At 38.4% G+C, this 17,798-nt stretch overlaps 1 protein-coding gene across 1 annotated transcript in view; it reads left to right on the forward strand.

Annotated features, from left to right (window-relative positions):
• The window catches only part of ADGRG2 (adhesion G protein-coupled receptor G2), a 98,931-nt gene that overhangs the window by 66,826 nt on the left and 14,307 nt on the right, over positions 1–17,798 (forward strand). The window contains exons 10-23 of the mRNA XM_039852289.1: positions 2,512–2,567; positions 3,757–3,812; positions 6,260–6,299; positions 6,754–6,785; positions 8,017–8,111; positions 8,644–8,710; positions 9,193–9,572; positions 11,576–11,747; positions 11,933–12,089; positions 12,951–13,094; positions 13,716–13,838; positions 14,437–14,482; positions 14,607–14,710; positions 15,496–15,617. Of these exons, the coding sequence (XP_039708223.1) occupies positions 2,512–2,567; positions 3,757–3,812; positions 6,260–6,299; positions 6,754–6,785; positions 8,017–8,111; positions 8,644–8,710; positions 9,193–9,572; positions 11,576–11,747; positions 11,933–12,089; positions 12,951–13,094; positions 13,716–13,838; positions 14,437–14,482; positions 14,607–14,710; positions 15,496–15,617 (1,594 nt within the window). The remainder of the gene's footprint in view (positions 1–2,511; positions 2,568–3,756; positions 3,813–6,259; positions 6,300–6,753; positions 6,786–8,016; positions 8,112–8,643; positions 8,711–9,192; positions 9,573–11,575; positions 11,748–11,932; positions 12,090–12,950; positions 13,095–13,715; positions 13,839–14,436; positions 14,483–14,606; positions 14,711–15,495; positions 15,618–17,798) is intronic.

The following is a 17,798-nucleotide window of genomic DNA, read 5'->3' on the forward strand; positions in this document are numbered from 1 at the left end:
TTTTGCCATCTCTAGCTAAGATTGCCCACTATTTTTAAAAATTGAGATGGAAATCTCTTGAGAACGTGCTGTTTTTGAAATGGGAATATTTTCCCTTCTGCCATGGGCCAGAAGTAATGAAACAACCACTTTCTTCATCTTGGTTTGGCTCTCTGGGCTCCTTTCCTTGTTAAAACCAATGAAAGCAGATGTGAAAAAGAGAAAAATATAGTGTGGCATGTCAGAATTGGATCATGGGAAGAGAGAAGAGGAAGGTAACAAAACGTTTTATAATATTAAATCTTAGCATGACTCCACTGATATAAAAAGAAACAATTATTAGAAGAATGTTTTCCTTTTATTCTGTTCCCTTTAATGCTTTAATAATTTATTTAAAAATCATAGGAAACAATTTCAAGTAAAATAAGTTAAGGTTGGGTAGTTTAGAAAACAAGAAAACTTTGTTAAAAGAATGTTCCACAAACTTTCTATTTGTGTGAGTATGAGATTTGCTTACATGAACTTTCTGCTGATAGTATGCTGGTAGAATATAGCAGGAAAATATTAGCTGGCTTTGATTAAAGAAAAAAAAAACCTTGTTGGATACATTTCACTTTCGTATATTGTGTAACTCTTCTCTCCTTCTTCCCTCCCTTGTCTCTTACCCTTCTTTTACTGAATTCTCCATAATTTCTTTATTTTTGTGCTTCATCTATGTTTGGGCTGATGACTAATGTCTACTTTAGTGTTGTGTCTACGTGATGTTTGATAACTGTTTAAAAATTGAACATTTAGTCAAAAAAAATGGTCATCTTGAATAACAGATTCCAGAAAGCTGGTTGGAGTAATGTTTTCCCTAATTAAGTGACTGAATTGACCATTTGTTTTAGTGTCTGTTAAAAACAACCTCATCGGGGGACCAACTCTTTTGGCACCATAAATTCCACAATACCCTGCCAGGAACTAGAAACCTTCACTTCTTGCAGGTTCCAATCTGGGTTCATTAAGGAAAATGGAGGCTAGTGAAGAAATTGGTAGCTGATCAGGCAGAGTTAGGCTGAAGGTCAAAGCTGGTGGCTACCACTGTGCTCCCAGCACATTTATGAAACTCAACATGCCCTCAACAAGACTGAAGGATGAACTTGGAGGAGAAGTGAGGGAAAGAAATTGTGGGTGTTGGCACATGCGCACACATACACATGGATATTTTTTTAAAAATGGATAAGTAACTCTATGCATATATCAAGTATCTTTACTTTTAATAATTATATACTATATTCATTGAAATTTCAGTATAAAAATGCAGAAGTTTGAGTTCTCAGTAGAAAAGTCGCTGGAATAGATAAATCATATTAAACTCTGGTCTAATGGCTTTGTTGGCCATTTTAAGTGGAAGTGAACTATTGAGAACCAGGCTATGGGAATCAGTTGTACTTTGGAATGCAATAAAAGAAGATGAGATGAGGAGGCCTTCAAAACTCTCTAGCTCAGGAGTCAGAAAACCGCTGCCTATAGTCCAAATATAGTTAGCTACCTATTTTTGTAAATAAAGTTTTATTGGAACACAGCCAGGCCTGTTCATTTACATATTGTCTTTGGCTACTTTCGCGCTACAACCACAGAGAAATTTCAACAGAAACCATATGTATGACCCACAAAACCTCAAATATTGACCTGATAATTCACAAAAAAAGTTGGCTGACCCCTGCTCTATATGACATCCTTGCCCTTCTGCTCAAGAACCAGTGTTTCGTCTTTAGGTTATGAAGTGCACGTAATGTACTTCTGTTAGGGGAGGTCTCTATTTTATTTGTTTCCAGATGAGAGTCAAAGCCCCTCCAAGTACACCCTGCAGGAAACAGTTTGACTGAAATTGACTTCAGTATTTCCCAAAGTGAGCATTTTAAGAACAGGGTTTTCTGGCATTTCTGGGATCAAAGTCACAATGAGTTGTTCAACTGACGAAAGGGTTTGCCCTGCACCCTATCCAAGTTTCAAAGCAAAATCTCAACTTTGTTCCTGGGAACAATAGTGTATTTGGTAGCTAAATTTTCAAAAAGAGAGAAACAAAAACACCAGTAAGAAAATGAATAAACTTGCAGAAGGCTGCTAAACTGAGAAACGCTTTTCTCGCCCTCCCTTATCTATGTAACTACAGCTATATCAACTTTTTTTTTTTTTTTGGATATAACAGCTTTAAATAAAATATTTTTTTAAATGTTAACTTTAGAGCCACAGTTCCCCTAGTTAGCATCGTTAGGGGAAACCAAGTTCTGAGAGAAGCATGTAGGGATAAAATTTCTTGACAAGGGACAAATGTTCTCTTTCTGCATTCCTATACAAAATTTATAGTTCATATTTTCTGAAAATTATATTGAATAGCTTTCTGATAGAAAAAACAGTAAACGTGAATAACAACAGAATTTGATGACAATTTGTTTATAAAGTAATTTGGTAATCTTTTTCTGTGTTGTATTAATCCTCAAGCTCTAAGAATGCAAGCCTCATTTCTTTTTGAAAATTTATTTTTAGCATTTTTTAGAGGTGAGATAATGTTTCAATATGACGAAGAAAGCAATGTTACCCAGGTAGGTTTTAAAATTTTTTCTTATTGTAATCTTAAAAAATGAGTTCACGTGTATGTAAAGATTTTTTTAAGGTTCAAGTTATTTATGATATTTGGCACATCTGCTTTTATGACCAAATTTAAGTAAAGTATGTCGTTGAATCCCTAGCTTTGTTAAGAGGGCTCGACTTCATAATAATTATGGTATTCTGCCATACGATTTCACTTATATGTGTAATCTAAGGAACAAAATAAAACAAAAACAGATTCGTAGATACAGAGAACAAACTGGTGATTGCTACTTGGGAGAGGGGTTGGGGACTGGGTGAGAAGGTGAAGGGATTAAGAAATGTTAATTGATAGTTACAAAATAGTCATGGGGATGTTAAGTACAGCATAGAGAATGTAGTCAGTAATATTATAATGGCTATGTATGGTGCCAGGTGGGAACTAGAGTAATTGGGGGATCACTTCATAAATTATATAATTTATATACACTATGCTGTACACCCGAAACTAATATAAAAAACAATCATGGTATTCTGTTAATAATTATATTTTAGTTTTCACTAGCTTTGCTGCTGAATAAGAACATTTATATGATGGAATTCTATTATCAGTCAAATTTTAAAATTATATTAGAAACTCCTATCAACAAGAAATATAATACTGAATCTACGAGTAGTCTTCTGAATGTGATCCTGTTCACCCTATGGGGGATTAGGATATAGTAGTATAAGCCTTCCATAACCTAGATTGGTTCAGAGGATCCCAGTTAAATGTGGTTTGTTCAGTGACTATTTCCTGAGTACCTACTATGTGCCAGGTTCTTGAATGTAGCGCTGGCTGCTACCAAGTTTCCCTTTTCGCATTAGGATATTTTATTTAAACCTGGGACTTTTCATGTAGAGAACTTTAATAGTATTCTTCTGCAGGAGTAATAAAAGACAGAATGGAATAACAAAAGGCAGAAATTACCACATCATACTTGCTGATTCTCAATATTTTAAAAAGAAGACATAAAAACAAAAACTAGCTCAGTCAATAAAGATTTGATCGTTTGCTAGATAGTATTCCATACAGTTAGTATGCAAAATCTTTAGGGTGTAGTTCTTTGGGTGGCCAACAAAACTGAAGAACAACTTCTTGTTAGAGAGTGTAAAAACTAAACAATATTTGTTGTATTCTTAATGATTTTGTGCTTCTAACAGAATCAAAATATGGCCAATGTTACCTTAACTGGAGTCCTGTATCAAAGTGAATTAAAGTGAGTAATCTACTGTTTGATTTAAAACTTAAGATGTCAACTTGTTTAGCTGTCTTTCTTTTGGAAACTAAGAATAGGAAAGAGACAGACCCAAAGGTTATAGAGAATTTGTTCTTGAGTTCTTTGTAAACTATTACCATAGTCACCTGTCATCAGCTAGTATCCCTGTGAGGCTCTTCTCTTTGCTTTGAAATTACATAAGACTCCATTTGAATTGGTATTTGAGTTGTAATATGATTTGGTAGCCAGCAAGGTTGAAAGAAGAGTTCAAGGTTAAGATTCCATGTATACCACTTGTTCATGTGTCATGAGACATCAGTGATTCAAAAGTCAGAGAGAGGTTTCTGTTAAGTAGACCTCAGCTTATAAGGACAAGCGCAGACAATGAGAACTACATTACAAATAGATGCCCCCACCTAGGCAATAGGCCAAAATGGTGGCTAGCAGCTTGGCCTAGGCCAGGAGACAGTCTTAGTCTGGCTGTCACTGGGAGGGGAAACTTCATGGCTTTGCACTTGTGGCTGGGAAGCAACATCAGAGACAAAATTCGTTTATTCACAAATGAGGGTTTTGTACACTTTTGAACCAAATCTAAAAGCTTTGGGTAGTATCTGTTATGACATTGAAGAGAAAAACCTTTCCTAGGTCAAAACAAAACAAAACAAAGCTGTTCTTAAGGGTCATCCTTTCAATTAGCATTTTGATCTAGCTGCTGCTGCTGATTCAGCAATGCCTAGGTGAAGAAGAACATCATGATTTCACCGGGTGGATATCAAACATCCCTAGGGCTCTACTGAGTGTATAGTGGCAAAAAGTTAAAGCAGTGAGAATTGGGCTTGGTGGAGGTGGTGTTCATGTCCTTTATGCCTATTTTTTTGACCTCCTAATGAAAATCTAGCTTTTCTAACTATTCCAAGTATATATGTGAAATAAAAAGCAGGAGATATTGATGTCCTAGAAGGATTTTAAACTTCAGAGGGGTAATAATAGTGATAAGAAACAGTCTTTTAAACTTACAAATTTATAAATAGAACACAACTTAGCATACTTGCAAGTAATTCATCTTAATTACTACACTTAAAATATAGATGAGTTCATTTAAAGCTACAAGCATTTATTGAACACCTACTATGTGCTGGGCCTTGGAGGTACAAGTGGGGACAAACCCAACTTTCTGAGATGGAAAGCTTGGTGTAAGAGCAGTGGTTCTCGACCCTGGCGGCATATTAAAATCATCCAGGGAGCTTTAAAAACCCTGATGCCCAGGCCCACACCATACCAATTAAATCAGTATTTGGGGTCTGAGATGCAGGTATCGGTATTTTATAATGCTCCCCAGGTGGTTTCAGCATGAGGCCGTTTTAAGAATGGGGAGTCTAGAGTCTGGTAGGAAAGACACAGGATGAGGACAAATGATAATACAGTATAATCCCTATAATGAAGGTGACATGCACAGGGTACCAGAGGATGTTCTAAGTATCTGAATATAGAGCAGGTCAGACCCAACTGGAGGAGCCAGGAAAACCCCCAGAAAGAAGGTGGCCTCTGAGCACAGTTATAGAGCAGCAGCTCCTGCTAGCTCAAAAAACTATTATTGCCACTATCCTTCTCTTCTTCCCTCCAGACCTTCCCTGGAGCCACCTACAACTAACTACTGCCCATTAACTTGGAACATGGTTTCTCAACCTCAGCACTACTGACGTTTTGGGCCTGACAGTTCTTTGTTATGTGGAACTGTCCTGTGCATTGTAACAGATCCCTGGCCTCTACCCACTAGATGCCAGTAGCACCCCACCCCCAATCGTAACAATCAAAAATCTCTCCAGATATTGCCAGCTGTCCCAGGGAGGGGCAGAGTCACCCCAAGTTGAGAACCACTGCCTTAGAGTGACTTTTTAAAATAGATTTTTCATCCTAACCTCATGTGAAGCTCTGCCACATTGAAGAACTAAGTGTTGTTGGAGTGCACTCAGAGGAGACGAATGAGAGAAAGTCCAAAGAGGAGGTGTGAGGAGGGGAAGATGGGGCTGGAGAGTGCTAAAGGGTAGACTGGGTCGGTTGGAGAGGAAAACAGAGGCCCAGAGCCTCCAGGGTGAGTGGCTGAGTCCTCTCAGAAATTCTGCCTCTGGCCAGCCAGCTTTTCCTCTGGCCCTCTGCCAGAAGCTACCTGGGGGTTGCAGTAGCCTAATGAAAACAAAATAATTTAACCATAATTTCTATCTTGCTGTTGGCTAGAACCAACACAGCTTCTGTCTGGTTAGTTTCCCTTGTCATATAAATAATTTAGTTTTCTCACATAGAAATCTCTTATTATACCCGGTGTTACTTCAAAGTGAACACTGTAAGCAATAAATACCGTATGTTTAATGTATTTGCTAAAACTCTTGTTTTGAATTTAACATCACCAGTGGTCTCCTTCATGTCATTTTCTCTCATTGTATTAACAGACAATCAGAGCTCAACAAAACCCTGCAAACCCTAAGTGAGGTAATCATACTATACCCTGTACCTTGTTTATAATTATTGTTATTTGGGGGAAAGCATGGAGTTCTACATTCCTGGGGAGATATGTATTGAAATTCCCCCCAACTTGTCATGTAAAAGAATGAATGGACTAGTTCCATTACTCCAAAAATCAAAACTAGGTACAATGGATGGATATTACTAGATGTATTTTTCTTCATGTAAAACCAAAAGTTTCTTAAAATGAGGGCTCCAGGAGAATGAGCTCCCTGACACTAGTGGTATCTAAGCAGAGCCTGTATAGCCTGAATAGCTTTTATCATATGTCAGAAATCTGGTAGAAATATGAATTGGATGATCCCTAGGGGTTCTTGTGATTCTAAGATTTAGTGATGCTGTGATTAGTCCTGGGTTGTCTTATCTGAGATGTTCAACTGTCAAAGTAACATATTTATATATTTTTGTTTGTTTGTTTCAGACTTATTTTGTGGCATGTGATAAGGATCAAAGGTCAGTTATTTTTAATACTTTTACAAATATCATTATTTCTCTACTCATAAGAAATAAAGTATTGAGGAGTCTTAGGTTGCAAATTCAAAGGTATTCCTCTAAAATAAATACCTATTAATGACATTTAGAATATATGTATTTTTGTTCTCACTCCATCATAAGCATCTTCTCATTTCTTTATAAAGCACAGACGGGTGGGTGGTGTCAGGCCACTGGCCCCTGGTTCTATGAGGCTAAAGGTCATCAGTGTCCTTAGCCCCGAGGGCTACCAATATGAGCAAGAAATGGCACACAGTAGTCCTGTCAGGGTAAAGGACAGTCGGAGATGAAGGAATACAATATGGAGCTTGGGAGAAGGAGGAGAGGGAAGGAAAAGACTAGAAAGAAAGAGAAAAGAAATTAAAAAGTGTATACAAGGGGCGAATCAGAAATTGCCCAACAATTATTTAAGGTTGCACAGAGTATCATTTTAAATAGTGTCCACTGGCTGTCCTGGCTGCATAAACCAACAGTTAATAGAGCAATAATCTCACTACTTGAACCTTCAGCATCCTGTGAGAATAAAAGTCCTAGAAATTGACAGTTTCTACTCATCAAACGATTCATTGGTGCAAATAATGGCAAGTCGTCCATGAAACTGAAGATTAAATTCCTATCCACTATATGTATTTAGTTCATTTCACTTACTTCTTTTTGTTCTTTACAACATTAACATTATTTTCATCTAAACCAAGACTAAAGTAGAAAGAAACAGAAAGAATGTCTTAAATTTCTAGTTATCTGATAATCTAGGTTGAATCACCAGAGAGATTTTAGATTTGAGACTCTGATATTCATCTAGGCTGGTGTTTGAAAGGGCTCCTATGATGGAAACTCAAATGCCTATAGACATCATGCAAGTAGCCAGCTAAGATATTCCTGTCTTTGCAGCCAAGTTTCAGCCCGGCCTGTTGATTACGCGGGCAGGCAAAATGAATCATCAGCTGTGTGTGGTCAGAGGGTCCCTGGCTTACAGCTCCGTGAATGTAAACCTCTATAAATTTGTCCTATAACGTCTTTGGGGTAAAGTTCAGACCATGGTAGGTGGGTGTTTACAAGCTTATCAGGGTGACATTGCAAGTTAAGTGTCACTGTCCGCTTCCCTCACTCTTAAATTTGAAAAAACAATCACAAATATGTAGGTAGGTTTCCAATTTAGTAACACTCTTGTTGTAAATATTTCTCTTTATAGCACATTAAACTGTACACTCACAATAAAATTGAATAAGACTATGAACATATGTGCTGTAATGGTGGCTTTGAAAAGAGTAAAGATTCGCCCAATGGGTAAGTTGTCTTTATCTTTATTGCTGTGATCATTTTCACATGGCTTTGATGTGTTCTTTTTAAAATTGAAAATATAATTAATAAATTTATGTTATGTTACAGCTTTCTGTTTTGACTCTTTTGTCCTTAGGCAGTTTTTAGGGAGCTCTAAAAGGTGATTTTTCCTGCTTTCTTAATAAAATTTCAGTATATTTGAAAACATCATAAACCCTGTTGAGAAGAAGAGCTCTATTTGGAATATTTGATTGCTTGCTGCTGGGATCTGTTTACTTCTGAATTCCTCTTAGGAGTTGCTAAGGAGCAACTGATATTGTGTGCATATAAACCCCCCCCCAAAGTTATTTACTCAATATTTTTGAGCACCTACTTTGTGAATGTAATTGTCGATATAATGCCATCCAATTTATCACGTTTTAGATGAATGCTCTTTAAAATGCAGTCAGTGCATGAACTGTAATACTTGATGGATCTGAGCCTATACCTTGCCTTATTCTTGACCATGCATTTTCTTCTTTCCTTTTGTCTCCTCCAGAACAGTGCTGCTGTTCTGTCAGAACACCCTGCCCTTCCTCCCCAGAAGAGTTAAAAAAACTGCAGTGGTATGTAGCAAATACGCTGACCTTTTTCCTAAAAAAAGGTCATTTATTCACTATGTTGGCTAAGGAGTTTTGGAATTTTGACAGTGAAATAAGGGCTTTCAATTTCAGATCTTCTCAAATATCAGTCATTGAGGATCTGGTTAAAATGCAGATTCTGATCCAGGAGGTCTGGGCAGGGCCTGAGAGTCTGAATTTCTAACAGGCTCCCAGGTAAAGGCAGTGCTGCTGGTTCATGGACTCCACTTTGAGCAGCCAGGGTCTAGACCTTAGAGCAGTGGTTCTCAGCCCTGGCTGCATGTTAGAATCATCTGGGGAGCTTTAAAAACACCAATGCCCAACTCCCACCCTCAGAGATTACGATGTCATTGGTCTGGGGTACAGCCAGGGCTTCTGGGTGGTGTTGAATGGTTGCCAGAGGAGGAGAGTCACTGCTCTGTAGTTCATTTGTATCTCACATGCACCTCTCTGATTCTTTCCTGTAGTGACCTGCAGGATCCAGTTACGTGTCTTCCTGGTCATCCACGTGGCCCACCATTTTCTTCTGGCAATTCCATCCCAGTTGCTCCTCAGGCCACAGTTATTTCCCGAGTCTCCAGCGCCTTCTCTTTTGCTGAGCCTCTTGATCATCCACCTGTAACCCAGAGCCCAACAGGGGTGACTCACCTTCCTTCTCTCCAGCCTTCAGCTCCCATAACTTCTAGCCGTACCATTGATATATTCACTCAGTCTGGAATTCTCTCTTCCTCTATGCCCCAAACTCATCTTTCCCGCACCCTGCCACCTGTGAAATCCCCACTTCCCTCTCCCACCACGTCTGCCCCTTTGGCTGTCATCACAACCAGCACACCTCCTGACAAGACAGGTAAATATGAGGCACTAAGCTGCTTCTATGTTTGTTATAATTCTAGCTACCTGAAATGTAGCTAGCTGCCAGCCTGTCAAATCAAGATATCTGTAATAAGATCATGTTGAGTTTTTCTTTTTATGATAGATGCTTGATTTTGAGAGCTTTCTTCCTTCTGGCATACACAGAACGTAGATATGGCTGAGTGTAGTTGCTTTGACCAAGAGTAGAGAAACAGCTCTGAGGCAAACACAGATCTTGTTTTATCAAGATGAGTTATTTTATAGGTTTCTTTCTCCTACAAAAGGTTTTGGGTCACTGTTTTCAACATTCTGAAAAGAAAACTTTTGAGCTGTTAAACTCTATTTAGACAGAAGACAAAAGAAAAAAATCGGTGTTCTTGAAAATCAGTCTCAGAGTGACAGAGCTGAGGCTGAGCCAGGGGAGCCGCGAGGAGAGGGGAAACATTCAGAAGTCCCAGGCGTGAGTCTGCATGGGCCCTCACAGGCAGTGTGAGCTGGGATAAGCCATTTAGCTCCTCCTGACTCAGCCCGCTCTACTCAAGGGTGGGAACAATCACACTAACAGTACGAGGTTGAGAACAACGGCATACGTGAGAATGCCATGAAACTGCAAAGGGCTCGCCGGACACGAAGTAGGTTTAGGAGTAAAGAATAAAGGGAAGATGGAAGGAAGCAGAAAGAATTCTGGATACTCCCTCCAGAGTTTCAATTCAGTGAGTAAGAAGTGGGTCTTCCTCTAGGATTTCAGTGGTGTAAGGCAAAGCCGAATTCTTGGTGACATGAGATTGAAGCTCAGGTTGTAGTTCCCGCCTCCCCCACCACAGTGCCACCATATCTCCCCAGAGATTTAGAACTTCTGCCAAATGACTTGATATTTCTTCAAATGTGCATTGTTCTCTCTTAGTTAACTTTTTAATAAATGTGAACATTTTAGGCCAAATTATAAAATCATTGGGGCTCTAGTCAAGAGAAGGTTTCATGGCTAAAGAAGAATAAAGTACAACTGAAGTTCATTAGCCTGGGCCTAGAATGCCCACTTTTCCGAAGCTATCCCCATTGACCCTTAGAATCGACCTAACATGATATATAGAAAGGTCAGGAAGGTGGCCTCCTGCATCTGTGTTTCTACTCCTGGGACTTGGGTTTCAGGCAATGAGACAATAGAAGCAAAGTAGCATATGCATAAAAGATGTGTTGATGTATTACCTGGTGGCTAAAAAGTAGATATAACTTAATGGTTCCACATTAAGGTGGAATGTTGAAGTACGACAGTCTCACAATGACTCACGTAACACAATGACTGTTAAATAGCCATGCATAAGAACAGCTAGACAGACACTTGGGGGCATTTTTCAAGCCTTGAGTGAAGTGAAAATAACAAAAATTAGTTTGTACACCATGTTTGTAACAGTATGCTATAACACATGGATAAAGATTAGAAAGGAATATGCAAAATTATAGGATTTAGGTGCTAAAATTAACATTTCCGCTACCCCCATACTTCCCTCATGTCCCTTTGTAGTCAACCACCTACCCACTATGCCCAGCCCCTGACCACCACTGATCTGATTTGTTTCCCTATGTTGTACTTCTGGTTTTTCTAGAATGCTATATGAAGAGAATCATACAGTATATAGTCTTTGAGTCTGGCTTTTTTCACTTAACATAATACATTGGAAAACTGGAGCTCCATTTATGTTGTTGCATGTATCAGTAGCTTTTTTTTTTATTACTGAATAATACAGTCTACTGTATGGATGGACCACAGTTTGTTTATCCATCCTCTAGTTGATGCACATTTGAGTCGTTTCCAGTTTGGGACTATCATGAAAAAGGCCGCTATAAATATTCATGAACAAGCCTTCCTAAGACATGTTTTCATTTCCCTGGGGCAAATACCTAAGAACGGGTTTTCTAGGTCACAGAGTCTATGTATGTTTCTTTATTAGTGATTTTTCTATTGTGTGTTCATAAAGTGATTTTGATTCTCTGTTATAGAAATTGTTCACACCAGCAGCATCAGTGTTTCTGATCTTGAGAACCAAGTGTCTCAGATGGAGAAAGTTCTGTCCTTAGGCAGCTTGGAGCCTAACCTTGCAAGAGAAATGATAAGCCAAGTCAGCAAACTCCTTCATTCCCCACCGGCCTTGCTGGCCCCGCTGGCCCAAAGGTATGACTTAGCAAACTGACCCTCTAATGATAACGATGCTTCTCACTTGATTAATTATAACAAAGTATTTTTCTCCCACTACAAGGTTCATAATGACTTGTTAAATTGCTAATCTGTATTCTGCTAGAAAGGGAAAAACAAAGTGGGAGTGCTGAATCTGAACTGCCACTTACTTATCTTTATAGATTGCTAAAAGTAGTGGAAGACATTGGCTTACAAGTGAATTTTTCAACCAAGATCATAAGTCTAACCTCCCCTTCTTTGGCTCTGGCCGTGAGCAGAGTGAATGCCAGTAATTTCGACACAACTACCTTTGCTGCCCAAGACCCTGAAAATCTCCAGGTACATCTTAAAATATTGTGGAAACAGCCTTTTCTTGTATATGATTGTAGTCTTCATGTACTTCATGATTGAGGCAATTACTGCTTATAGTCAGGGGTGATATTCAAAATATTTAACATCTAGAAACAACAGGCACCATAAGATCAAAAAAAAAAGGACATTTGGTCTTCTCGGAGCAGACTAGAGTAACTCATGGTGCCTGGAAGGCATCCCAGTGTTACAGAAGTTTGGGTGGGTGGGGGGCGGTGAGATGAAGGAAGTGTCCAGAAGAGGGTTCTAGGTAGTTTGGAGAGACCAGGGACATCAGCTACTTATCAACCCATTCCAACATTTAAGCAAGTGTTATGACTACACTGGTAAGAATAGTGGTGCTGAATATTAATCCTGCTCCGAGTGTTTTCTATCCGCCTATTAGAGGAATCGGAGGCTGGAAACAAGTAAAAGCAAGTCTTGCTTTTTAACTTAATTTTCATAGTCTTTCCTTTACAAGTTAGTGCATGTGGTTCTATGAAGACTTTGCCTAACAGGTCACCACGTTGGTGTACTGCTGCTGTGGTCTCCCTGGGGTCAGCAGTTATCCTGCACTTTCTTTTCTTTTCCTCAACTTTATCAAGATATAATTGACATAAAATATCCTGCACTTTCTATTTCTCTGTATCTTTAAGTTTTCTTACCTGCTCCAAGGCCTCATCTCTCTATTATATAACCCCTCTAATTTTGCAGCAAAGGAACAAGAACTGATTATATATCAAGATAACAGATAAATGCCCCTACGCAATCCTCCATCTTAATTAGTTGTGTTTTCCAACCCCTCATTATACTAGCCCCTGACATTTTTATTGTCTTTTACTTGATTTTCAGGTTTCTCTGGAAACTGAGGCTCCTGAAAATAGTATTGGTGTTATTACTCTGCCTTCATCGCTGATGAGTAATTTACCAGCTAATGATGTAGAGCTAGCTTCCAGGGTTCAGTTCAACTTTTTTGAAACACCTACCCTGTTTCAGGTAAAGTTGCCACTAATTGCTTTTGGTTTAAGTTTTATTTGGGAGTGGAGGAGTTTTATTTATTTTAATCCTCACATATTCTTAAGCCTGCTATAAGTCGAATGAATTGTGGAAAAGGTGCAGTTTATTTTTAAACAGGACCTAATGATGCTGGTGATGATATATAACAATAACTGACACATTTACCAATTGCCAAGTGCTATCCTAAGCACTTAGAAATGTTAACTTTTCCTCTCAACAACTCTGTGAGGAAGGGACTATTAAACTATTATCCTCATTTTACAGATGAGGACATGGAGGCACAGAGAGGTTAAGTAACTTGCTCAAGGACACACGGCTTAAATGGCTTAATGTGATGTTCCTTTTAAGATTCATGAAGGTCCTGTTGTATCAATCCAAGAAATTTAACTTGGTATTTACAGCACTGGATAGTGGAACAAGTGCAGCTTCTAATTATCATCCTTGGGAAAGTCACTTTACTCCCTGACTCCCAATTTCTGACACCTAGGTTGTAAAATAAACAATGTGGACTAAACAGTCCTTAGGGTCCCTCCCAGCTCGAAAACTCTCTGATAACATTTCATTTTCCCTTGCTATCTTATTGATTCTCTGGTGTGCTAGGACCCTGCCTTGGAGAACCTCTCTCTAATCAGCTACGTCATATCGTCGAGTGTTGCGAACCTGACTGTCAAGAACTTGACAAGAAACGTGACAGTTACATTAAAGCATATCGACCAGAGCCAGGTGAGAGAGGCCTGTTTGGTCTGTTCACTGACCAGAAACACCTTGTGCAAACTATGCCTATAAGACTTGGTCTGAAAAACGGAGATCCAGCAGAACTTTAAACTTGGTTAGGGCAGTGTGTAAGACTAGAATCACATAGTCATTCCATTGGGTTTTAGCATGTCTAATAACTGACCACCTAATTTCTAAGAAGGAACAGTACAAAATCAAGCTCTTATCAACTGCCAAATTTCAGTGCATTTAGATCTGTGGCTGCAAGTCTGATTCTTCCCTCCAAGGAGAAATTATCCCTCAGTTCAATTCGCATTGAGCATCACCTATGATCTTGCTACTCAAAGTGGGGTCTGCAGACTTTTAGGCCCCACCCCAGACCCAGAATCAGAATGTGCATTTTAATAAGGCCTCAAGGCGAATCCTATGCATGATTGCTGAGTTGAAGACACGCTGACCAAAAAAAAAAAAGACATGCTGACCTATATGAGACTCACTTGCTTCTAGAGACCAGGATGAGATTCTGAAACAAAAAACATCAGTTTTTTTCCAATTGCTTTTCAGTTTTTTCAGTTCAGTAATTATTTGTAATGTCTTTCTACTGCAGGATGACTTAACAGTGAGATGTGTATTTTGGGACTTGAGCAGAAACGGTAGGTTCCAGTCACACCTTTTTCAAAGTCTTGAGTGGGTAGGAAGGCGGAGAATGAAGAGGAAGGGCAGTCATTGGTGCTGTGGCCTTGCTGATAGGACAGATACTCTTCCTAATACCTACAGGTGGCAGAGGAGGCTGGTCATCCGATGGCTGCTCCGTCAAAGACAGGAGGCAGAATGAAACCATCTGTACCTGCAGCCACCTTACAAGCTTTGGTGTCCTACTGGTAATATCCCCACACTACCTGTCCTTAGATTATGGGTCTGAGGGGTAGTTTGGCATGATACCATGATATCTGATGGGTGACTTTGATAGATCAGCAGATATGACATTGTAGCAAAGTTATAAACCAATGACATTACTCTTCTAACAACCAAATGCACTTGAAGGATAATACTTGAACATGGAAGTATTTCTTCCTATTCTATTTTTACATTTAATTTTTTCTCATTTAAATAGGTAGGAGGACAGGGGGATTCAGATTAAAATGGGTAATAAAATTGTTTAGTTTGCAATGTGTTTTAAATTTTTTTATAACACGTTGACATAATTATTTAATCACCCCAATAGTCCTACAAAATAAGTAGAATGGAGCATTGTTGTTGTCATTTTAATGAAGTCATAATTAAGGTTCATTTGTTAGGTAATCTTCCATAGTCACAAAACTAAGAAATATATGAGCCAGAAGCCAAATTCAAGACTTTAGGCTCCCAGCCCAGTTCTTCTCCAGTGCACCGTAATACACTGATTAAGTATGTGGGCTTTGGAGTCAGCCAGATCTGAATTTGGATCCTGGTTCCTCTACTTTGTAGCTCTGTGACCTTGACCAAATTATTTAACTTCTCTGGGCCTCAGTTTCATTATTTTTACTTGATGGTAATAATTGTGCCCACCTTGTAAGTTTGTCGAACAAACTATGGATGGGCACTTAGAACATTCAATCAATGTAAAGCATGTCTCTTTTATTTATTTAAAAATATTTGGTCTTGAAAACAATATTTTATTTTCTAGGACCTATCTCGAACATCCTTGCCACCGGCTCAGATGATGGCGCTGACGTTTATCACATATATTGGCTGTGGGCTTTCGTCAATTTTTCTGTCAGTTACTCTCATAACCTACATAGCCTTTGAGTGAGTATCCACAACTGGAAACTTGGATTTTAAAATGCAGTGCTCAACTCCATTGCCAAAATGTATTAATTGAGCGCCTCGACCTACCTTATCCTGTATACCCATTTAGTGGGGCCCCCTATATGTAAAACTTCATGGGACTTTTTGGTTTATATAGTTGCTTCCTTCCACTAGTCTGTCCACTCACTGAAGGCAGGGGTTGTGTCTTAATCATCTTTGTGCCCTAAAATAATGCCTGGTACTTAGCTGACATTAAATGTGAAATGAAAGATGGATGAAGACCCAAAATCCCAACATCTTACAATCTGAAATAGACCATAGCTCCATGTACAGCATGAGAACTATGTTTAATATATTATATTTCTAAATTATACCAAGCAAACACAAAAGATCAAATGTATTAACACATGTAGGTTGAAGAAGAAAAAAGGGTGTAAAGCTTTACTGAAAAATACAGATACTCAGTACAGCTTTGTAGGTCAAAGCAAGAATGACATTCTAAATAATAGCATCTCCTCCTTGGCTCACCAGAAAGGTCCCTTTGGTCACTTTTTTTGGGGGAATTCCAACAAATTCTGTTGGAAAAGAAGGAAATAGACACTTTTATTATTACATTAACCAAATGAAACAATATATACGTTCTGAGATGTAGATTTTGGACACTGATCAGGAAATGCACAAATTTACTTTGAGTGCCAAACTTAGGGTCCAGCTGTGACTACAGATCTTCTAGTGGATCTTTGAAAATATTATTAATGAGACTAAATTACCATAAGGCCAGCCATTACTCAGAATGACTTCACCAGATCTAATTTCATACACATAAACATGTACATGTCATCAATTAGCTGTATTTTCCTATTCCTGTTCCATTAGCTATAGTTTAAACTCTTCTTTCCATGATCTCATTTTAACTTAATAACATAATAGGGGAATCTGGCTATATTTTGAAGATCTGAATATAGGAGCCTATTGTATAAGCAGCAGCAGCAATGATTCTAAAAGTCATCTGGGAGAAATAGGGGGTTGGTGTTCCATAGATTCCACTACAAACTATTTAAAAGGATGGGTCGACAGTCAGCATGTAAAAGGTTCCACATAAATACAAACACGAATTTTCCACATGGTAACCACAGATGATTCTGTTTAGATTTTTCCTTTGTCGCTGTTATTGTTGTTGGTTTTAATGCCTACACAAACACACTCAAAGAGAGGAAATTCACACGTATGCAGTAGCCCCCCTTATCCACGGTTTTGCTCTCCATGGTTTCAGTTACCCATGGTCAACTACTGTCCAAATGGAAAATTCCAGAAATAAAGAATTCATAAGTTTTAAATTGTACACTGTTCTGAGTGAGTAGCATGATGAAATCTACATCAACCTGCTCCATCCTTCCCATGGTGTAAATCATCCCTTTGTCCAATGTATCCATGGGTACATACTACCCACCCATTAGTCACTAGTAGCCATCTTAGTTATCACAGTGCTTGTTTTCAAGTAACCCTTATTTTACTTAATAATGGCCCTAAAGCACAAGAGTAATAATGCTGGCAATTCAGATCTGTCAAAGAGAAGCTGTGAAGGGCTTCCTTTAAGTGAAAAGGCTAAAGTTCTTGACTTAACAAGGCAAGAAAAAATTGTATGTTGAGGTTGCTAAGATCTATGGTAAAAATGAATCTTCTATCCATGAAATTATGAAAAAGAAAAAAGAAATTTGTGCTAGTTTTGCTGTCACACCTCGAACTGCAAAAAGTTACTACAACAAGTACGTGATATGTGCTCAATTAAAATAGAAAAAGCATTAAATTTGTGGGTGGAACACATGAACAGAAAACATCTTCTGACTGATGGTAACATGTTGCACCAGAAAGCATTGAGCCTATTATATGAGGACTTCAGCAAGAGATCCCCTGAAACAAGTGACACCAAGCCAAGCAAGCAAGGGACGATTACACAGATTCAAGAATAGGTTTAGAGTGAAGACTATAAAAATTACTTGAGAGATAACGCATTCACATTATTTTATTAGTAGTTACTGAAGTTAATCTCTTACTGGGCTTAATTTATAATTTAAACTTTATCATAAGTATGTAGGTATAGGAAAAATCATAAGTATGTAGGTATAGGCTTATCATAAGTATGTAGGTATAGGCTTAATTTATAATTTAAACTTTATCATA

This window comes from Pteropus medius, unplaced genomic scaffold (assembly GCF_902729225.1).
Source record: "Pteropus medius unplaced genomic scaffold, Ma_sr-lr_union100, whole genome shotgun sequence".
In the NCBI taxonomy this organism is placed as follows: domain Eukaryota; kingdom Metazoa; phylum Chordata; class Mammalia; order Chiroptera; family Pteropodidae; genus Pteropus; species Pteropus medius.